The sequence below is a fragment of the Mus caroli genome, unplaced genomic scaffold, assembly GCF_978045245.1.
Source record: "Mus caroli unplaced genomic scaffold, Mus_caroli_1 scaffold_2, whole genome shotgun sequence".
Classification (NCBI taxonomy): Eukaryota; Metazoa; Chordata; class Mammalia; order Rodentia; family Muridae; genus Mus; species Mus caroli.
Genome location: NW_028227257.1, coordinates 99,563,751 through 99,587,882, shown reverse-complemented (window position 1 = coordinate 99,587,882; position 24,132 = coordinate 99,563,751). Strand labels below are relative to the sequence as shown.

The window sequence follows — 24,132 nt, the reverse complement described above, 5'->3', positions numbered from 1 at the left end:
ACATGTGACTAGGACTTATGAGTTTGTTGTCCTTGCTTCGGAAAACTTTCTTCTCTTTCAGAAAATCCTGGAGAGACCCAAGAACTGCAAAAGCTGACACAAGTTCTAGATAATTTAATAGAGCCACTCACTATAGCTGTTGGGTAATAATATGCATTACTGCTTACTGAGCTGTTTGTTCTACTAAGTGTCTTTTTCATTATATTTTACTTAGTCTTTATAACAATCTACAGCAATAATTTTAGAAACGTAGAGACTTAATTTTATAAATATTAGTTTTTCTTAAGTCTACAACTGTTAGAAATAAGTTATTAATCTAAATATTGTGACTGAAATTCTACAGGCAACCACAAGACACATGCTGTTTCTAGCGTCTTGTGTCCAGCCTTCAGGGACCTTCTTGGATGCTCCTTGATCAACCCTTTCCTATTGGTGCAGTCCCTTGCAACTTACATGAATAATACTACATTTGTAGATCCATTCTTATAAAAGAATTACTTATGTAGTTAGTCTGTTTTCAGTGGTATCCACTAAACTTGTGAGGGATCTGAGCTAGACAAGCCCTTTTTCATACTTAATCACATCTTGATGAGACCTCTAGTGACTTCTGTATAATTTTCAGATGAGCAGGAGTTCACTCACCACCTTTGAGAAGTGAGGATTTTTAACAGAATATGGTTGGATTCAGGAAATAAAAAAGGCTTGACAAAAGCTTAAGGAGATTCTTTTTAAAATACTATTGCATTTTTTTTTTTCTGAGAGTTGCGTTAATTGAAAAACTAAAGTAATGATAAGGAAAGCCCTTTAAATGCTTTTTGATTCAGTCAGCGAGGGAAATCTTTTATAAAAACCACTGGGAAAGTTAAAGCAAGACAGATGGCTAAAAAGAAGGACATTCTAAATTCACTTTTAATTTGACATTGACAATGCTTTAAGTCATGTCTAATGACTTTCAGCTGCTCACAGAATGGCGCACAAAGTCCTTCTCAGGACAGCAGGTCTATGCTTTGCGTAACCTCCTCTCCAATATTCACCATTTTCTGTTTTTCCAACACTTTTCTACCACGAAGTTATGTGCACTCTGTTCCCTCTGTCTGAATGCAGCCTGATTTTCTTTATGAATGAAAACTCACATTTCAAGCAGTTATACATATTTACTAAATGACTGTTTTGGTCCAATGCAAGGAAGAAATACAGGGCATAGATTGGTAGATCTTGTCTCAAGTTATCTAAATTTAGTTGTGGAAAATATCTTAAAAACTATGAAAGGAGAAAAAAAGCAATTTAGGGAACTAATTGAAAAAATCACAAGGCACTGTGTGATAGACATCAGATGAAGAATACTAGGCCTGTCATCTTACTTGGTATGCTCAAGTTTCTTGAACTTGTTCAATGATATGAAGGATTTTCACATTTGGATAGAATTCAATCGATGAATGACCTTTCTTTTTCTTTTTTTCTTTTTCTTTCTCTTTCTTTCTTTCTTTCTTTCTTTCTTTCTTTTTCTTTCTTTCTCTTCCTTCCTTCCTTCCTTCCTTCCTTCCTTCCTTCCTTCCTTCCTTCCTTCCTTTTTTTCCTTCCTTCCTTCCTTTTTTTCCTTCCTTCCTTCCTTCCTTCCTTCCTTCCTTCCTTCCTTCCTTCCTTCCTTCCTTCCTCCCTCCTCCTCCTCTTTCTTTCTTTCTTTCTTTCTTTCTTTCTTTCTTTCTTTCTTTCTTCTTTCTTTTTTTTTTTTTGTCTGCAGATAGGAGCCGTGGAGACTGGGTAGTGAAGGTAAGTAAGTGGACAATTAGGACAAGGGTGTCTCCATGTCTCCTCCTTCCTACCGATAGTGTTTTCCTGTGTTTGGCCACTGAAGTGGACATAGATCATCCAATGAGGAAAAGGAAAATTACTGTCACTGTCATGGAAGTTCAAGATAGAATTATTTACTTCAATAATTATAGTGGATTTTAAACCTACCTCTGAGCTAGTATAAAGCTTGGGACTAGATTTTTTTTATTAGATATTTTCTTTATTTACATTTAAAATGTTATCCCTTTTTCTTGTTTCCCCTTCAAAAACCCTCTATCCCTTTCCTCCTTCTCCCTGCTCACCAACCCATCCACTCCCTCTTCCTGGCCCTGGCAGTCCCTTATTCTGGGGCAAAGAACCTTCACAAGACCTCTCATTGATGACTGACTAGGCTATCCTCTGCTACATATGCAGCTAGAGCCATGAGTCCCATCATGTGTTTTCTTTGGTTGGTGGTTTAGTCCCAGGGAGCTCTGGAGATACTAGTTAGTTCATATTATTGTTCCTTGGGACTAGATTTTAGAAGCAGACTAATACAATACCCGGCTAACTTCTTTCACCCTTTGTCTTAGTCAGGGTTTCTATTCCTGCACAAACATCATGACCAAGAAGCAAGTTGGGGAGGAAAGGGTTTATTCAGCTTACACTTCCATACTGCTGTTCATCACCAAAGGAAGTCAGGATTGGAACTCAAGCAGGTCAAAAAGCAGGAGCTGATGCAGAGGCCATGGAGGGATGTTCTTTACTGGCTTGCCCCCCCTGGCTTGCTCAGCCTACTCTTATAGAACCCAAGACTACCAGCCCAGGGATGGTCCCACCCACAAGGGGCCTTTCCCCCTTGATCACTAATTGAGAAAATGCCTTACAGTTGGATCTCATGGAGGCATTTCCTCAACTGAAGCTCCTTTTTCTGTGATAACTCCAGCTGTGTCAAGTTGACACAAAAATAGCCAGTACAATTGACCCCTTGTCAACTTGACACACAAACACATCACTAGTAAGCCTCAACCCTTACATTCTTATTCATCCCCAAGATCTAAATAACTTTAAAAGTCCCACAGTCTTTACATATTCTTAAATTTTCAATCTCTTTAAAATATCCATCTCTTTTAAAATCCAAAGTCTTTTTACAATTAAAAGCCTCTTAACTGTGGGCTCCACTAAAACAGTTTCTTTCTTCAAGAGGGAAAATATCAGGGCACAGTCACAATCAAAGCAAAAATCAATCTCCAACCGTCCAACATCTGGGATCCAACTCACGATCTTCTGGGCTCCTCCAAGGGCTTGGGTCACTTCTCCAGCCATGCCCTTTGTAGCACACACGTCGTCCTCTGGGCTCCAGATGCCTGTACTCCACTGCTGCTGCTGCTCTTGGTGGTCATCTCGTGGTACTGGCATCTCCAAAACACTGCGTGACCCCTTCAGTCCTGGGCCTTCAATTACAACTGGGGCTGCACCTTCACCAATGGCCTTCCATGGCCTCTCACAGTGCCGAGCCTGAGCTGCTGTGTGACCCCTTTATGCCTTCAAAACCAGTACCACCTGGGTGACCCTTACACATTACCAAGTCCCACTGCAGAAGGAGTACAACCTTGCCTATCTCTGGAACACAGCCTCTTTGTGCTTTCAGAAAACACTTCCCAGAAGATGTCACCTCAACGATGCTGGTTGGTTAAGCTCTTCTTAATCACCGCTAATTTCTTAGCTCCAGCTAACCAGCATCAATAGTCCCAGTAATGCAAAGGTTTTGCTTTAGTAGTTCTGGTATCTTGTTAATCACAGCTTATTCTTCAGCCCCAGCTAACCAGAACTACAAAATCTTCACAATAAAAACAGCAATGGCCCTGAAGAGAGTCTTTAATTTTCCCTCTGAAATTTCACAAAACAGGCCTCCATCTTCTGCACTGTTCTCAGCATTATCTTCCAAGCTCCTACACAACATCTGACAGAGCTCTTAACAACGAATGGATCTTCAAGCCCAAAGTTCCAAAGTCCTTCCACAGTCCTCCCCAAAACATGGTCAGGTTGTCACAGGAATACCCCACTCTGCTGGTACCAATTTGTCTTAGTCAGGGTTTCTATTCCTGCACAAACATCATGACCAAGAAGCAAGTTGGGGAGGAAAGGGTTTATTCAGCTTACACTTCCATACTGCTGTTCATCACCAAAGGAAGTCAGGATTGGAACTCAAGCAGGTCAAAAAGCAGGAGCTGATGCAGAGGCCATGGAGGGATGTTCTTTACTGGCTTGCCCCCCCTGGCTTGCTCAGCCTACTCTTATAGAACCCAAGACTACCAGCCCAGGGATGGTCCCACCCACAAGGGGCCTTTCCCCCTTGATCACTAATTGAGAAAATGCCTTACAGTTGGATCTCATGAAGGCATTTCCTCAACTGAAGCTCCTTTCTCTGTGATAACTCCAGCTGTGTCAAGTTGACACAAAAATAGCCAGTACACCCTTGTTACTATACTCTTGCAGGGTTTTACACTGTGTTTCATGCGAGACACTAGCATGCCATAGATACCTCTATGCTGTGCCATTTTTTTCACTTAAAACATCTTGGAAAATCATCACAGCAGTTTGCATAGATCTTCTTTCATCTGTTTTATAGTATCCCATGGTGTAGGTGTTGCAGAGCTCATTGCATTATTTTCACATGCATGGGAATTATGTAGTTTCAAATATCTTGCACCAGTAAACAATTCTAGAAAGCATTTATCCTTTCTCCATATCCAATCTGTGGACATATCTTATGTCCTTTTATTGTTACATAAGCATACAGCCACATGAAATCAGGTAGCAACCTGCGCAAGTTTGCTTGACCATGAAATTATAACAAATTTACACAGTAAACAGCAGACATTAAAGCAAACAAATTGACATTAGCAATTTTAACATAATGGAGGATGGTATTTATTTGAAGTGAAGTGATGTTTTATGACAATAATTTTGGTAACAATGGCTGTGGTGTGACATCACCTAATAGTTCACATTTCATACTGCACACACATCTGTCACTTTGGTCGGAGAAGATTTATTTTCTGCAATTAGCAGTGCAGCTGCAGAGACATATTAGCTGGCCAAGATGCTGGAAAACCAGCAAGCATAGAGTGCTCAGCCCTAAATGGAACATCTAGGTCGCTCCTTCCAAGGTTCATGGAACACTGTGGAAGAGATAGCAGGAAAAAATTAGGACTGGAGGACGAGAAAGACTACTGTGAAATGCTGTCTTCCAGGCATGGCATAGCCACCGCCGACCTCTTAAACCCAAATGGCTGAAGCAACCTGCACAAGTTTGGGCCTGTAAACATCCTGTGCTGCAACAGGGAAGAACTCACAAGGCTACCCCTCACCCTGAACATCTCTAGGCACTTTATTGTTGCTGAGACTGAGAAAGACATTTTCTCCAGAGGTGTAAGCAAGGTTCCCATGTGACTGTAATAACCGCTCATTCAAGTTCCTCAAGGAAATACTAATGAAACTCACTGGATCATCCCCTTCCACTCCTAAAAGATATGAAGTAGGGAGTAGGGGACTGGCTGGGAAGATTAAAGGAATGAGCAGGAAATGTCATGTATGACACGTGTATGAAAATGTCATGATGAAATCCACTATTATATATAGCTAACATATGTAATAAACACATTAAAATTGTGGAGTGAAGTTAAAGTTAGCCTTAAAGAGTAATTTATATCTTAACTACATATAATAGAATATTATTATCTTATAACTTAACTACATATACTAAAACAGGAGGGATAAATAAACAAGTGCCCAACTTAGGTTAGAAAAACCCTGCCCCTAGAGGCAGTGCAGGTGTGGCTGCTGTGCCACATGTGCATCAGTAGGTGGCAGAGAGGAGAAAGGCTATGTCTGCTCATCTGACCTGTGAACAGAAATGATTATGGACAGGCTAATATTGCATGCAAAAAGTGAGCCCGAGATAACCTAGCATTCTGGTGCCAGGGTGCTCAGACAGGAAGCTAGCCTGAGATGACCACCAGTCCTGTGTCATGCAGGCCAGGACTATATCCCAGGGTTGGGAGCATGCCAGAACCCAACTGGGACTGCTGTTCTGGGCAGGAGTAAACCCAAGACAGATGACCCTGACAAGTGATTACTCTGGTAGGATATGAGCAAGCACAAGATAACCACCAGACCTGTGCCATGTGACCCAGATATGGAGTTAGCCTAAGATGCATGCAGGCTGGGTGTGTGTGTGTAGGGGGGTGGGGGTGGGTGGACAGACCATGCCCAAGATGACCCAGCCCAGTATCATAATGCATGAGCAGGGCATAGCATTCTGGAGACCACTCCTGAGATGATCCCAGATACTCATCTGGGTCCCAAGAATATGAGCATGTGTGAGTTGGCCTTGCTACTCATCTGTCATGTGCTAGCATGGATGAGAGAAAGATACCTTCCTTCTCCATTGCCTTCACTATTTGTGGCAAGTGGGAGACCTGGCTTTGGGGTCACAAGACAGGAAAGCTGGCCCTGACCCCTCAACAGCTACAGCACTCAGGAGAGCAGGCCCTCCACTTGACTTGGGCACCACAGTAGAGCTGACTCTGGTGGCAAGGTGCAGGCCAGCCAGCTCTGAGGGTATGAACATGAGAGAGCTCTCTAGCAACTTGTCTGGGAGTGCTTCTCCCATCCTTTCCCCTTGCCATCTATGACAGGCAGGAGTCTGGCCCTGTGGTCATGAGACTGGGAGAACTGGCCATGTCTCCCATCATCTGCAGTATTTGGGAGTGGGAACTCTGCACCTCGCCTGGGCAGCAGGGTAGAGCTGGCTCTGGTAGTGGAGTGTTGCTGATGAGCAGGCCCTGGGGACACACGAACTGGAAAGCCAGTGGGCTATTTCAGATACCTCTCAGGCCCAGATCCAGGGCTTTGAATTCGTCTACCCCAATATCTATCCCATCGATGAACTGCTGGAGTGCATGAAGGGGCTGGTCCTAAAGATCCAAAACTATAGAATCTCTGTGACACAGAGTAACTAGATATCTGAGAGGGGTCTCAGCGAGGCTCCAGTATTGATGGAGTGGCAGTAGCCACAGGCCTTGTATCAGACCAACAAGTCATTGAAATAGACATTTGCAAGTAAGGAATTATGGACAAAAGGGTGTACTGTGGGGTGTATTATGACACACTATAGCTTCCACAACAGATTTTTTCTCTCTATTGGGAGGAGGTGGCAAGGATGGGGGGTGGTTATGAGGGAAGGGGAGTTCACTGGTATTGGGGGTGCAGGTTGTGAAATTCACAAAGAACCAATAAAAAGTTAAAAAAATTACAAAAAAGAAGTTAGAAAAAAGACAGTGAAGCCAACATAAAGAGAAGAGGAAGCAGATGAAGCTACTGAACTGATGAATTATGTCAAAGGCCACATCACTCTGAATGTAAATTATAAGAAGATAATGCAGAACAATGCAAAGAGCCCAAAACTGGTTGTGTTATAAAATGAATTGTAGATAACCTCTAGCTAGATTGAGTAAAGAGAGAGCAAGTATCTATAATAAGAACAGAACTGGAGCATAACTCCAGATACAGCAGGGCATACCTTTAAAGTCTGTAAAAGTATAGGTTGATAAATTAAAAATTCAGAATGGGCAATTTTCTAGAAAACTAGTTTATAAAGAGAGTAAACTTAAATATTATGCCTACATAAAACACAGTTATATATCTATATAATCTATATTAGGAATCTGGAAGGCTGGCATGGTGGTTCATACCTTTAATCCAAGTATTTAGGACGCAGAGGCAGGCATGTTTCTATGAGTTCAAGAACAGCCTGGTCTACATATCTACATAGTGAATTTCAGGAAAGCTAGGGGTTGTTTTTGCCCATACCCCTCCCAAAGTAATTGAGTAGTTAAAAATCATAACACACTAAGATACACACATCCAAGGTACAATTCACAGACTACATGAAGCTTAAGAAGAAGGAAGACCAAAGTGTGGATACTTCGGTCCTTAGAAGGGGGAACAAAATACCTATGGAAGGAGTTACAGACACAAAGTGTGAAGCAGAGACTGAAGGAATGACCATAAAGAGACTGCCCCACCTGGGGATCCGTCCCATATACATCCACCAAACCTACATACTATTGTGGATGCCAAAAGTGCTTGCTGACAGGATCCTGATATAGCTGTCTCCTGAGAGGCTCTGCCAGTGCCTGACAAATACAGAAGTGGATGCTCAGAGCCAATCATTGGACTGAGCACAGGGTCCCCAATGGAGGAGCTATAGAAAGTACCCAAGGAGCTGAAGGAGCTTGCAGCTCTATAAGAGGAACAACAATATGAACCAATCAGTACCCCCAGAGCTCCCAGGGACTAAATCACCAACCAAAATGTACACATGGAGGGATCTATGGCTCCAGCCCCATATGTAGCAGAGAATGGCTTTGTTGGTCATCAGTGGGAGGAGAGGTCCTTGTTCCTGTGAAAGCTTGATGCCCCAGTGTAGGGGAATGCCAGGGCAGGGAGGAGAATTGTGTGGATTGGTGATCAGGGGGAGGAAGACATATATTGTCTCATAAAAATGTTAACTTATCTGGTAGAAAATCTGGAAAATTGTTGATCTAATTCTATTTGCCATTTTAAAGGATTATCTTTCCTTCTTTTTGGGACCATGCTGGCCATAAAAAAGATTTGAGGCTTGAAAAAAAAAGATATATACATTCATACAGAACAAGATGATTTTATTTTATGTGACATAGTTGAAGAATTCAGAATAAGGAAAAAAAAAACCCTATATTTCAAAAAAGGGGGAAAAATTCAGAAATTAAAAGAAAAGAAGTTACAGGACACTCCAAACGTGCCTAGGAAGAAGCAGAAAGTGAATGGAAAAGAAGTCAGTTGGGACATAGCCCCAACTGCATGGCTTCCCACCTGAGGGAGGGAGACAAGCTTCAAAGAGAAGACAGAAAAGACAGGACACTGTCAATTCTCTCTGACCAAGCTAGAGGACCACATGAGCCTCAAATCCACCTTCAAAGTTTGGTAAGACATTGATTCCTCCAGCAGGAGGGTGAGCAGTTGAGAGACATCTTCTTATGTCATTCTGCATAACTGGAAACACAGAGGCCAGGCACTATTCTGAGTGAGACTGCACTCTTTAGACCCATAGTGAGAGACATTCCTGGGAAGCAGTTGGGGCAAGTAAGAGGGTCATATGCAGAAAATCTTCAGTGGAGATGTCAGGAAGCTTGGCTCAGGCTGTGACAGCCCTACCAAGACCCAGTATGATCGATGGAAACTAATATGGAGGTTTAGTTCAGAGGATGGATCAATCTCTGATGATGCCTACCTTCTCTTCAATGGCGTAGACTTCACAGACTTTAAAACCTCAGGATCTCCAGAGACCTGGGGTACTGTAGCTGTCCCTGCCGCAGGCCAGTAAATCCCTAGAAGGTCTTCTGTCATGAAAGCAGGCTTTCCTTCCGTACAGTTCTCAGTGCTGTGGTTCCTTCTACTCCTAACTCATTTTGGAGATAGTTCTCCCCTGCTAGAACATGAGCCTTCCCAGCCTACTGCAAAGCTAAATGCCCTGGTATGCAAAGAAAAGAAACTGCTAAGTGAAGACAGCTCTGCTGGTCTGTACTCTCTCTCACTGGTCACTCATGGTTAAGCACAGGCTCAGCACCAGTGCACAAACCCTGGGAGCATCCAGTGCCCACAGCTTCAGCTGAGCCTCCTCTTCACCAACTTTTTAGGACCCAGAAAGAAAAGAAGCAGCTACAATATTTTTTGCCCCTTATTCTCCCTTTTTCTCCTTTTAAAAATAATATTTTTATTTTATAATATGTTTTTATTTATTTCCTTTTATGCACATACTTAGTCTTTTTCATTATTATGCAATCTTCTGAATTTTACTCTTAATTTTTTGTCCCCCACGTTTTTTCCCTCCCTTTCTTCTTTTCATCTGCACTATGTTTCAAATGTTAATTTGAATTTATCTTATTCATTAAAAAACCTCATTTTTAATTTTTCTTTCCTTTCTTACATTTATCTAATTTTGTAGTCAAACGTCCTTATTACTGGAAATTTTGTGCGTGTGTGCTTCTTTTCTTTTACATTTTTTTTCTAATTTCTTACTCTCCTTTTTTGTCCAAAGTTGTTCTCTGTGTCTCCATTTTTTTCATTTTCATTTATTTAACCTTGTTTTCCCTCCATTTTCCTGTTGTCTCATACAGTACATCCATATATACACGCAAATGATCCTAATATCATAGCATCTTCTACACTGGTTTTCCTATTTTCTGGTTCATGACCATTGGTAATGTATTAGGATGCTTCAATTGACTTTAGCTATATTTCTCTATCTTGAAGTGTTTGCTTTTGTTGCTACTATCCTATTTTGTTTTCTTTCTTTCTTTTTTTTTTTCCTATTTTGTTTTCTATTTGTGAAGTGGTATCGGGATAGAGCCTTTAAATGTGACATGCCCAATATGACTATGATTCCAAACTGGAAGAGATGTCCAACAGATGCACAAATCACATCACAGAAACACAAGAAATATGAAAAAGAAAGGAACATGACTCAGTGAAAAGATCACAGCTCCTTAGCTACTGAATTCAAAGACATTGAAATAGGTAAAAATGTTGAAGATTTCAAAAGTTTACCAGTAAAATTTATCAGTGACGTCAGAGACAACAGAGATGATCAAGATGAAATCAGTCTCAGACCTGAAAGGAAAAAGTAGCTTTGGAGAAAAAGCCAGCAAAATGGATGGGAAAACTAGCAAAAAAGAAAAGACCACAAGTGAGGAAACTGAGATTTTTTTTTTTTGGGGGGGGGGGAGAGGGGTTGGTAATCAAAATCTCAGTGAGCCTAATACAAGTTAAAGTGGAAAGCATTGTGAACAGACTTGATCCAGCAGAACAAAGAATGGCATGGATAAAGGTCAAGGTCGAAGGATACTATCCTCAAACATCAATTTAAAAAAATGAGCATGACTCCAATATCCAAGAACTTGGACGTAATGCAGGCCAAATATCAAAATCCACAGGATAGAAAAAGTACCAGAGACAAACACTACAGGCACTGAGAATCTATTTAATGAAATTATAGCATATAGTTTCCCAAATCTAGAGAAAATAATTGGATATCCAAATGCAAGAGGCATTTAAAAATCCCAAATAGATATCTTTAGAGAAATCCTTCTCATAGCTTATTATAGTCAAGATGTCAAAAATACAAGGCAAGGAAACAATTTTAAAAGTTATAGGGGAAATGCTAACTTGCCCACAAAGACAAACACAACAGAATATTGTCAGATCTCTTTTTAAACCATCCAAATTAAGAAAATGTGGAATGACAGTTTCAAACTCTGAACAAAATAACTACCAACTATGATTGCTATATCCAGCAACTCTTTTAAAATTGGTGATTAAATAGGGATATTTCAAGACACCACAAACTAAAGCAGATTGTGATGATCAATCCCTTACTGTAGAAGATGCTTAAGGTAATATGTGAGAGGAGGGCAGAGGACAGTATCAATCATGACAGCAAAGGAGAGAGTAAATTTCATGAAGAGAATATATGAGCAGGGAGCAGTAGGAAGAAATCTGTCAGGCCTTTAAACCAACAGCACCCCAGTACCAGTAGGTTAGAAGTAAACGAACAAGCAATAATCCAACAGCCAGAAAAACAACCAATAAGTATCAGAAGATTAGATCTGGTTGTGATAGAGGACTGTCTTAAAAGCATTTGTAAGGCAGAGGTAGGCAATCTCTGTGAGTTCAAAACTAAGCTGGTCTGCATATTGAGTTGCAGAACACCCAGGGCTACATAGAGAAATGAGTTTGAACCCCTCAATGCAATCACAAGAATTATTAAGCACTAATAGTAAACTTAAATGTAAATGGCTTTAGGATGCCAACAAAGAGATGAATACTGCTAGCTGACTGGATTTATAAACTAGATCAAATTCTGTATTGTCGTCAAGAAGAATATCTCACTGGTAAAGTCACTTTGATGAGCAATTAAAGAATGGAAGTCCTGGTGTTCCCCTGTGCTGGGCATATAAAGTTTGTAAGACCAAGGGGCCTCTCTTCCCAAAGATGGCTGACTAGACCATCTTCTGCTACATATGCAACTAGAGACACGAGCTCTGGGGGTACTGGTTAGTTCATATTATTGTTCCACCTATAGGGTTGCAGACCCCTTCAGCTCCTTGGGTACTTTCTCTAGCTCCTCCATTGGGGCCCTATGTTCCATCCAATAGATGACTGTGAGCATCCATTTCTGTATTTGCCAGGCACTGACATAGCCTCACAAGAGACAGCTATATCAGGATTCTTTCATCATAATCTTTCTGGCATACGCAATCGTGTCTACATTTGGTGGCTGATTATGGAATGGATCTCCAGGTGGGGCAGTCTCAGCTCCAAACTTTGTCTCTGTAACTCCTTCCATGGGTAGTTTGTTTCCCATTCTAAGGAGGGACGAAGTATCCACACTTTGGTCTTCCATCTTCTTGAGTTTCATGTGTTTTGCAAATTGTATCTTGGGTATTCTAAGTTTATGGGCTAATATCCACTTATCAGTGAGTGCATATCATGTGAGTTATTTTGTGATTGGGTTACCTCACTCAGGATGATACCCTCCAGATCCATCCATTTGCCTAGGAATTTCATAAATTCATTGTTTTTAATAGCTGTGTAAACTTTATATGCCACAGTACAGGGGAACAGCAGGGCCAATAAGTGGGAGTGGGTGGCTAGGGGAGCAGGTTGGTGGGGAGGGTATCGGGACTTTCGGGATAGCATTTGAAATGTAAATTGAAGAAAATATCTAATAAAAAATTGGGAAAAAACCAACTTGAATATCCTGGTAACTAGGCAACCTCCAGATTGGTTACAGAATGTTTGTTTCAGATGTTTCTTGAGGTCATTATCTACAGAGGGGGTTAGGAATTGGTTGGAGAAGATGTCTGAATCCATGATTTCCTCTGGAGTTGAGATGACCTCTGGGAGTTATCTGGAGCTGGGTACATAGCTGGGCTTGTGCACTTATCCACTGAGCAGTCATGAGGTTTCTAAAGAGGTACATGCTTTTTGGCAAGAAAAGCCTTTTCAGCCAAGAGTGACCCCCGAAGAACAGTACTCAGAGCTCTAGGTCAGCAGTACTACCTGTAGGCAGCTGGAAAATATGTCCTTATATTACAGTATCACAGTATGGGATTCAACTTGCACTATTTTCCAAATGAGCTAGCAAAACTGAGTGATTCCGGAACACAAGTGGTAATTCAGTGACCTGGTAGATAGAAAAAATAAAATGTTGCCTTAGTCTAGTGATGTGATGTGTACTCTCTTCTGTTAACTGAATATATCAGTTAGGATTTGTACTTGGTTTGTCCCATCAGAGGCCAACCAAGCACCAGTGTGGTGGTTTGAATATGCTTGGCCCAAGGAGTGGCACTATTAGGAGGCATGGCCTTGTTGGAGTAGGTGTGGCTTTGTTGAAGGAAATGTGTCACTGTGGTGTGGGCAATGAGACCCTCCTCCTAACCACAGAGGAGCCAATCTTCTTCTAGAGGCCTTCAGGTGAAGATGCAGAACTCTCAGCTCCTCCTATACCATGTCTGCCTGCATGCTGCCATACTCCCACCTTGATGATAATGGACTGAACCTATGAACCTGTAAGCCAGCCCAATTAAATGTTGTCCTTATAAGGAAAAAAAAAAAGAATGGAAATCAATCTACTATCAAGCAAATGGGAGATTTTATATATATATATATATATATATATATATATATATATATATATTGGTAGCTGTTATAATATCTGATAAGCTAGACTTCAAATTAAAGTTAAACAAAAGAGATAAGTAAGTAGCATATATATTAACAAGGGAAAATTCAAGAAGAGATAGCAATTATAAATACATATATATATATATATAAACATCTATATCTATCTATATCATCTATCATTTGTATCTCTACCATCTGTAATGTAAGGGCTCCCAATTTCACAAAACAAATACTAATAGATATTAAAATCACTCACTCTTACTTTACCAAGACCTATCAGACTTTTAATGTCTATTAGTGGTTGTTTTATGAAATTGGGAGCTCTAACCAAAATATTTTGCAATTTAATTACATAAATAGACTTAATAGAAACTTGTAGAATATTCCATCCAATGAAAACATATATACATTCTTCTTACCAACCCATGGAATTGTTGCTACAATAGACCAAGTTCTAGTTCACAGAGCAAGTCATAATAAATACCAAATGTTTGTCAGATCACAGTAAAAACACAGACACACACACACACACAAAGCAATAGGAGAAACTCCAGTAACTACACAAATACTTAGAAACTAAACAATATAATGAACCAATGGGTCATTAAAGAGATTCGGAAGGAAATTTAAAAATTCTCAGACTCAACTGAAAATTAAAGCACAATAACCATGACATGGTGGCGCACACCTTTAATCCCAGCACCTGAGAGGCAGAGGCTGATGTATCTCTGTGAGTTTGAGGCCAGCCTGGTCTACAAAGTGAGTCCAGGATAGCTGGGGTTATTAGATAGAGAAACCCTGTCTTGAAAAACAAAAACAAAAATAAAACAACAACAAAATAAAGCACAATCTAATAGATCTATTGGGACATAGTTAAGTAAAATTTTAAAGAAAAACTTATAGCAATCAAATAACTTAATGATGCAACTCAAGGTGTCAGAAAATCAAGAACAAATCAAACCCAATGCAAAAGGTGGCAAAATTTAATAAAGATCAAGACAGAAAGTAATTAGATGTAAACAAAAACATTAATATGTAAAATCAAACAAACAAAAAGATGGTTTGCTGACAAGACATGACAAGATTGACAAACTGCTAGCCAAGCTAACAAAAAGAGAAGACCCAAATAATAAATTGAGACAAAAAAATGTTACAACAGATGCCAATTGTTATACCCAGATTACAAGGTCCTCAAAGATCACCAGAGATCATCAGGAGTCCAGCTAGTACGAAAAAGCAAAGAGTTATTATTCAAGCAGGAGTTCAGACCCTCCAGCCTCTCCAGCATAGTGGAGGTCCTAAGCTGGTACAAGTCTTGTCTATTTATCATGTTAGTAGAATAAGGGACTTTCCAACTTGGCTGTTACATGATTGGTTGACATTTGCTTGTTGCACTTCTACTGGCTAGTAATGATTTCAGCTTGATATGAGCAATGGTTGCTAGCTCAATTAATCTATTTTAGACTTTAGGTACTTTCCCCTTAAGAACTGATTGGTTGTTACTAGGAGTCGAGTGACTATTTTCCCAGGGGACTTGTGATTGTTACCAGGGTGACATGGCTTCTGGAACAAGATAGGGCTTTTCCAGTAGCTGAGTTTGTTCAGAGGGCAATCATAAAACAGAGTCTGTAAACTAGACCCTTTAAGCTGGGCCCTTTACCAATAAAATGCAGAGGACTAGTAAGGATTACTTTGAAAACTATTATTACAAAAAAAAGACAAATTTTAAAGAAATGGGTAAATTTCCTAGACAAATATGACCTACCAACATCAAGTAAAGATGATATAAACAACATAAATAGATCTGTATCAAAAATCAAAGTTGAAGCAAAAATTCAATCTCTAAAATGAAATACTGAACACTAGACAGATTCCTACTGAATTCTATCCGATCTTTAAAGAAGAGACAGGACCAAACTGTTTGAAATGTTCCACAACGAGGGGCCACAGGCCACATCTGGCCGGATCAGCGCCAGGGTAGCGGGAGCGCAGGGTTGCCTGACACCCGCCAGCTACCCACGACCCCCGCCGCAGGATTTTGGGACTGCTGGTGAGTGGAACACAACTTCTGCTCCAATCCAATTGCGCGGGACCTGAGACTGCATTAGTTAGGGAAGCAGAAACCGGCCTGAGTAGGGCCACAGGCCTCATCCGGCCAGATCAGCACCGGGGTAGCGGGAGCGCAGGGTTGCCTGACACCCGCCAGCTACCCACGACCCCCGCCGCAGGATTTTGGGACTGCTGGTGAGTGGAACACAGCTTCTGCTCCAATCCAATTGCGCGGGACCTGAGACTGCATTAGTTAGGGAAGCAGAAACCGGCCTGAGTAGGGCCACAGGCCTCATCCGGCCAGATCAGCGCCGGGGTAGCGGGAGCGCAGGGTTGCCTGACACCCGCCAGCTACCCACGACCCCCGCCGCAGGATTTTGGGACTGCTGGTGAGTGGAACACAGCTTCTGCTCCAATCCAATTGCGCGGGACCTGAGACTGCATTAGTTAGGGAAGCAAAAACCGGCCTGAGTAGGGCCACAGGCCTCATCCGGACAGATCAGCACCGGGGTAGCGGGAGCGCAGGGTTGCCTGACACCCGCCAGCTACCCACGACCCCCGCCGCAGGATTTTGGGACTGCTGGTGAGTGGAACACAACTTCTGCTCCAATCCAATTGCGCGGGACCTGAGACTGCATTAGTTAGGGAAGCAGAAACCGGCCTGAGTAGGGCCACAGGCCTCATCCGGCCAGATCAGCACCGGGGTAGCAGGAGCGCAGGGTTGCCTGACACCCGCCAGCTACCCAGGACCCCCGCCGCAGGATTTTGGGACTGCTGGTGAGTGGAACACAGCTTCTGTTCCAGTCCAATCACGCGGGACCTGAGACTGCTCTGGTTGGGGAGAGAGAAATCCGGCCTACATAGGGCCACAACCCTCTTCCGGTCAGAAAAGCACCGGGGCAGCTGGGGCGCAGGGTCGGCTGACACTCACCAGCTACCCACAACACCCACCACAGGATCTTAAGACTTCTGGAGAGTGGAACACAGCTTCTGCTCCAATCCAATTGCACGCGGGACCAGAGACTGCATTAGTTAGGGAAGCAGAAAAACGGCCTGTGTAGGACCACAGGCCTCTTCCGGCTGGACCAGCACCGGGGTACCGTCAGCTACCCACGACCCCCGCCGCAGGATTTAGAGACTGCTGGTGAGTGGAACACAGCTTCTGCTCCAATCTTTAAACAGTGACAACGATAACAACTAACCCCAGAGATTACCAGATGGCGAAAGGTAAACGTAATAATCTTACTAACAGAAACCAAGACCACTCACCATCATCAGAACCCAGCACCCCCACTTCGCCCAGTCCAGGGCACCCCAACACACCGGAAAAGCTAGAAACGGATTTAAAAGCATATCTCCTGATGATGATAGAGAACTTCAAGAAGGACTTTAATAACACACTTAAAGAAATGCAGGAGAACACTGCTAAACAGGCAGAAGACAATAAAGAGAAAGCACAAAAATCCCTTAAAGAATTGCAGGAGAACACTGCTAAAGAGTTACAAATCCTTAAAGAAAAACACGATAACATAATCAAACAGGTAGAAGTCCTTACAGAAAAACAGGAAAACACATCCAAACAGATGATGGAAATGAACAAAACCATACTAGACCTAAAAAGGGAAGTAGACACAATAAAGAAAACCCAAAATGAGGCAACACTGGAGATAGAAACCCTAGGAAAGAAATCTGGAACCATAGATACGAGCATCAGCAACAGAATACAAGAGATGGAAGAGAGAATCTCAGGAGCAGAAGATTCCATAGAGAACATCGGCACAACAATCAAGGAAAATGTAAAATGCAAAAAAGATCCTAACTCAAAACATCCAAGAAATACAGGACGCAATGAGAAGACCAAACCTACGAATAATAGGAGTGGATGAGAATGAAGATTTTCAACTCAAAGGACCAGCAAACATCTTCAACAAAATTAAAGAAGAAAACTTCCCAAATCTAAAGAAAGACATGCCCATGAACATACAAGAAGCCTACAGAACTCCAAATAGACTGGACCAGAAAAGAAATACCTCCCGACACATAATAATCAGAGCAACAAATGCTCTAAATAAAGATAGAATACTAAAAGCAGTAAGAGAAAAAGGCCAAGTAACATATAAAGGCAAGCCTATCAGAATTACACCAGATTTTTCACCAGAGACTATGAAAGCCAGAAGATCCTGGACGGATGTTATACAGACACTAAAAGAACACAAATTCCAGCCCAGGCTACTATACCCAGCCAAACTCTCAATTAACATAGATGGAGAAACCAAAGTATTCCACGACAAAACCAAATTCACACATTATCTCTCCACGAATCCAGCCCTTCAAAGGATAATAACAGAAAAAAACCAATACAAGGACAGGAACCACGCCCTAGAAACAACAAGAAGGTAATCCCTCAACAAACCTAAAAGAAGACAGCCACAAGAACAAAATGCCAACTTTAACAACAAAAATAACAGGAAACAACAATTACTTTTCCTTAATATCTCTTAATATCAATGGACTCAACTCCCCGATAAAAAGACATAGACTAACAAACTGGCTACACAAACAAGACCCAACATTTTGCTGCTTACAGGAAACTCATCTCAGAGAAAAGGATAGACACTACCTCAGAATGAAAGGCTGGAAAACAATTTTCCAAGCAAATGGCATGAAGAAACAAGCTGGAGTAGCCATTCTAATATCTGATAAGATTGACTTCCAACCCAAAGTCATTAAAAAAGACAGGGAGGGACACTTCATACTCATCAAAGGTAAAATCCTCCAAGAGGAACTATCAATCCTGAATATCTATGCTCCAAATACAAAGGCAGCCACATTCATTAAAGAAACTTTAGTAAAGCTCAAAGCACACATTGCACCTCATACAATAATAGTGGGAGACTTCAACACACCACTTTCACCAATGGACAGATCATGGAAACAGAAACTAAACAGGGACACAGTGAAACTAAGAGAAATTATGAATCAAATGGATCTGGCAGATATCTACAGAACATTCTATCCTAAAACAAAAGGATATACCTTCTTCTCAGCACCTCATGGTACCTTCTCCAAAATTGACCACATAATTGGTCACAAAGCAGGCCTCAAAAGATATAAAAATATTGAAATTGTCCCATGCATCCTATCAGATCACCATGGCCTAAGGCTGATCTTCAATAACAAAATAAATAATAGAAAGCCAACCTTCACGTGGAAACTGAACAACACTCTTCTCAATGATACCTTGGTCAAGGAAGGAATAAAGAAAGAAATTAAGGACTTTTTAGAGTTCAATGAAAATGAAGCCACAACATACCCAAACTTATGGGACACAATGAAAGCATTTCTAAGAGGAAAACTCATAGCTCTGAGTGCCTCCAAAAGGAAACTAGAAAGAGCACACATTAGCAGCTTGACAACACAGCTAAAAGCACTAGAACAAAAGGAAGCAAATTCACCCAAGAGGAGTAGACGGCAGGAAATAATCAAACTCAGGGGTGAAATCAACCAAGTGGAAACAAGAAAAACTATTCAAAGAATCAACCAATCAAGGAGCTGGTTCTTTGAGAAAATCAACAAGATAGATAAACCCTTAGCCAGACTCACTAGAGGGCACAGGGAAAGCATCCTAATTAACAAAATCAGAAATGAAAAAGGAGACATAACAACAGATCCTGAAGACATCCAAAACACCATCAGATCCTTCTACCAAAGGCTATACTCAACAAAACTGGAGAACCTGGATGAAATGGAGAAGTTCCTAGACAGATACCAGGTACCAAAGTTGAATCAAGATCAGGTTAATGATCTAAACAGCCCTATATCCCCCAAAGAAATAGAAGCAGTCATTAATAGTCTCCCAACTAAAAAAAGCCCAGGACCAGATGGGTTTAGTGCAGAGTTCTATCAGACCTTCAAAGAAGATCTAATCCCAGTTCTTCACAAACTATTCCACAAAATAGAAACAGAAGGTACTCTACCCAACTCATTCTATGAAGCCACAATTACTCTGATACCTAAACCACAAAAAGACCCAACAAAGATAGAAAACTTCAGACCAATATCCCTTATGAATATTGATGAAAAATCCTCAATAAAGTTCTTGCTAACCGAATCCAAGAACACATCAAAACAATCATCCATCCTGACCAAGTAGGTTTCATCCCAGGGATGCAGGGATGGTTCAATATACGGAAATCCATCAACGTAATCCAGTATATAAACAAACTCAAAGACAAAAACCACATGGTCATCTCCTTAGATGCGGAAAAAGCATTTGACAAGATCCAACACCCATTCATGATAAAAGTCTTGGAAAGATCAGGAATTCAAGGCCCATACCTAAACATGATAAAAGCAATCTACAGCAAACCAGTAGCCAACATCAAAGTAAATGGTGAGAAGCTTGAAGCAATCCCTCTAAAATCAGGGACTAGACAAGGCTGTCCACTTTCTCCATACCTATTCAACATTGTACTTGAAGTCCTAGCCAGAGCAATTCGACAACAAAAGGAGATCAAAGGGATACAAATTGGAAAAGATGAAGTCAAAATATCACTTTTTGCAGATGATATGATAGTATATATAAGTGACCCTAAAAATTCCACCAGAGAACTCCTAAGCCTGATAAACAGCTTCGGTGAAGTAGCTGGATATAAAATTAACTCAAACAAATCAATGGCCTTTCTCTACACAAAGAATAAACAGGCTGAGAAAGAAATTAGGGAAACAACACCCTTCTCAATAGTCACAAATAATATAAAATATCTTGGCGTGACCTTAACTAAGGAAGTGAAAGATCTGTATAATAAAAACTTCAAGTCTCTGAAGAAAGAAATTATAGAAGATCTCAGAAGATGGAAAGATCTCCCATGCTCATGGATTGGCAGGATCAACATTGTAAAAATGGCTATCTTGCCAAAAGCAATCTACAGATTCAATGCAATCCCCATCAAAATTCCAAATCAATTCTTCAACGAATTAGAAAGTGCAATCTGCAAATTCATCTGGAATAACAAAAAACCTAGGATAGCAAAAACTCTTCTCAAGGATAAAAGAACCTCTGGTGGAATCACCATGCCGGACCTAAAGCTCTACTACAGAGCAATTGTGATAAAAACTGCATGGTACTGGTATAGTGACAGACAAATAGACCAATGGAATAGAATTGAAGACCCAGAAATGAACCCACACACCTATGGTCACTTGATCTTCGACAAGGGAGCTAAAAACATCCAGTGGAAGAAAGACAGCATTTTCAACAAATGGTGCTGGCACAACTGGTTGTTAACATGTAGAAGAATGCGAATCGATCCATTCCTATCTCCTTGTACTAAGGTCAAGTCTAAGTGGATCAAGGAAGTTTACATAAAACCAGAGACACTGAAACTTATAGAGGAGAAAGTGGGGAAAAGCCTTGAAGATATGGGCACAGGGGAAAAATTCCTGAATAGAACAGTAATGGCTTGTGCTGTAAGATCGAGAATTGACAAGTGGGACCTCATGAAACTACAAAGCTTCTGCAAGGCTAGAGACACCATCAATAAGACAAAAAAACCACCAACAGATTGGGAAAGGATCTTCACCTATCCTAAATCAGATAAGGGACTAATATCCAATATATATAAAGAACTCAAGAAGGTGGACTCCAGAAAGTCAAATAACCCCATTAAAAAATGGGGCTCAGAACTGAACAAAGAATTCTCACCTGAGGAATACCGAATGGCAGAGAAGCACCTGAAAAAATGTTCAACATCCTTAATCATCAGGGAAATGCAAATCAAAACAACCCTGAGATTCCACCTCACACCAGTCAGAATGGCTAAGATCAAAAATTCAGGTGACAGCAGATGCTGGCGAGGATGTGGAGAAAGAGGAACACTCCTCCATTGTTGGTGGGATTGCAAGCTTGTACAACCACTCTGGAAATCAGTCTGGCGGTTCCTCAGAAAATTGGACATAGTACTACCGGAGGATCCAGCAATACCTCTCCTGGGCATATATCCAGAAGATGTCCCAACCGGTAAAAAGGACACATGCTCCACTATGTTCATAGCAGCCCTATTTATAATAGCCAGAAGTTGGAAAGAACCCAGATGTCCCTCAACAGAGGAATGGATACAGAAATTATGGTACATTTACACAATGGAGTACTACTCAGCTATTAAAAAGAATGAATTTATGAAATTCCTAGCCAAATGGATGGACCTGGAGGGCATCATCTTGAGTGAGGTAACACAATCACAAAAGAACTCACACAATATGTATTCATTGATAAGTGGATATTAGCCCAGAACTTAGGATACCCAAGATATAAGATACAATTTGATAAACGCATGAAACTCAAGAAGAATGAAGACCAAAGTGTGGACACTGTGCACCTTCTTAGAATTGGGAACAAAACACCCAGGGAAGGAGTTACAGAGACAAAGTTCGTAGCTGTGATGAAAGGATGGACCATTTGGAGACTGCTGTATCCAGGGATCCGTCCCATAATCAGCTTCTAAACGCTGACACCATTGCATACACTAGCAAGATTTTGCTGAAAGGACCCAAATATAGCTGTCTCTTGTGAGACGATGCCGGGGCCTAGCAAACACAGGAGTGGATGTTCACAGTCATCTATTGGATGTATCACAGGGCTCCCAATGGAGAAGCTAGAGAATGTACCCAAGGAGCTAAAGGGATCTGCAACCCTATTGTTGGAACAACATGATGTACTAACCAGAACCCTGGAGCTCTTGTCTCTAGCTGCATATGTATCGAAAGATGGCCTAGTCGGCCATCAATGGAAAGAGAGGCCCATTGGACTTGCAAACTTTATATGCCCCAATATAGGGGAATGCCAGGGCCAAAAGAATGGGAATGGGTGGGTAGGGAAGTGGGGGGCGCTATGGGGGACTTTTGGGATAGTATTGGAAATGTAATTGAGGAAAATATGTAATAAAAATATATATAAAAAAAAAAAAGAAATGTTCCACAACACAGGGGGGCAGGGGAAGGAGCATATAACTTTGTCTTCAAGTCATTACCCAGATACTAAAACAACCACCACAATCACTACCACTATCACCACCACCACTACCATCACTACCACCACCAACAAAATAACTATGTACTAATTTCCCTGATGAATTGACATAAAGATTCTTGCAAATCTTTATGCATATTAGAGAAGATCATATATCATAACTAAATTGTTTTCATACCTTGTATACAAGACTGGTTTATAGTATGCAAACTAACATAATAGACCAAATGATGCAGAAAAACTCTTTAAGAAACTCCAGCATCCTTTTATAATAAAAGCCTTAAAGAAACTGGGTATCTTAGGGTTTCCAATGCTGTGAAGAGACACCATGACCAATGCAACTCTTATAAAGGACAACATGTTATTGGGACTATGTTACAGGTCCAGAGGTTCAGTCCATTATCATCATGGCAGGAAGCATGGCAGCATGCAGGCCTGTGTCTTGCACAGTGGTGGAGCATCAAAGTCCAGCTCTACAGTGACACATTTTTTTTTCCAACAAGGCCACATCTACTCCAACAAGGCCACACCTTCTAATAGTGCCACTCCTGGGCCAAGTATATTAAAGTCACCACACTGGGATTAGAAGGAACATAGATCATATCTCAATATAATATAATAGGTGAATTCCATGGCACTGAATACTGAAGGGAGGAAAACTGAAAGCATTGGCTCTAGAAATAGAAGTGGAATGAGAATGTTCATTCTCACCGCTGTCATTCAATATGTCTTAGAGTAATAAGGCAAGAGAAAGAAATAAAAAAGACACAAATAGGAAAGGAAGAAGTGATAAGATTCTTGGCAGATGATGTAAACTATTCTTAAAAGGCTCCAAGGACACCATGGAACTAGATCTGTTAAACAGTTTCATCAAACTAGCTGAACAGAAAGTCAACATACAGAAAGCTAGATTTTCTATAAGAGAGAAACCAGAGGAAAAATTCAGTTTTACAATAGCCAAGAAAAACAAAACACTCTAGAAATGAAGCCAATAAAGGAGACTAAAGATGTTAGAAATGACAACTGTAAGATGTTGAAGAAAGGAGCATTGGCAGGAGACATCTTGGTTCTGGCACTCCGCCAAGAGTATTCTGCACAGGTGAGAGTGTGGACTACAGAAACTAACAGCTTCTGGGACAGGCAGGAGCCACAGAGCTTCGGAGGCAGCCCCCTTTTCGGGCTCCAGACATCCGGGCACCTTCCCTGTCAGAGGAGAGGTGTCTGCTCTGCCCGGGAGGGCTTTGAAGGAGCACCTGGGGGAGCCATCTTGGTTCCCGGATCCCTCAGAGACTAGTCTGTGCAGGGGAGAGTGTGAACTACAGAAGCTAACAGCTTCTGTGACAGGCTGAAGCAACACAGCTTCTGGGACAGGTCCTGTTTTGGGCCTTCATCTTTGGTCAGAAGGGAGGTTTGAACGCCAGATATCTGTGCACCTTCCCTGTAAGAGGAGAGCTTGCCTGCAGAGAGTGCTCTGACCACTGAAACTCAGAGGA

The 24,132-nt window shown here is 41.3% G+C and overlaps 1 protein-coding gene and 1 non-coding gene across 2 annotated transcripts in view; one reads left to right on the top strand and one right to left on the bottom strand.

The window, feature by feature from the left end:
* Window positions 1-22,696, bottom strand: part of LOC147005886 (uncharacterized) — a 41,204-nt gene extending 18,508 nt beyond the window's left edge. The window contains exon 1 of the mRNA XM_085828382.1: window positions 22,641-22,696. Within this exon, the coding sequence (XP_085684508.1) occupies window positions 22,641-22,696 (56 nt within the window). The remainder of the gene's footprint in view (window positions 1-22,640) is intronic.
* Window positions 5,586-5,712, top strand: LOC115030511 (small nucleolar RNA SNORA17). The gene has a single exon (XR_003836103.1). It is a non-coding gene; the product is annotated as a small nucleolar RNA SNORA17 (small nucleolar RNA).
* Window positions 22,697-24,132: the final 1,436 nt, after the last annotated feature.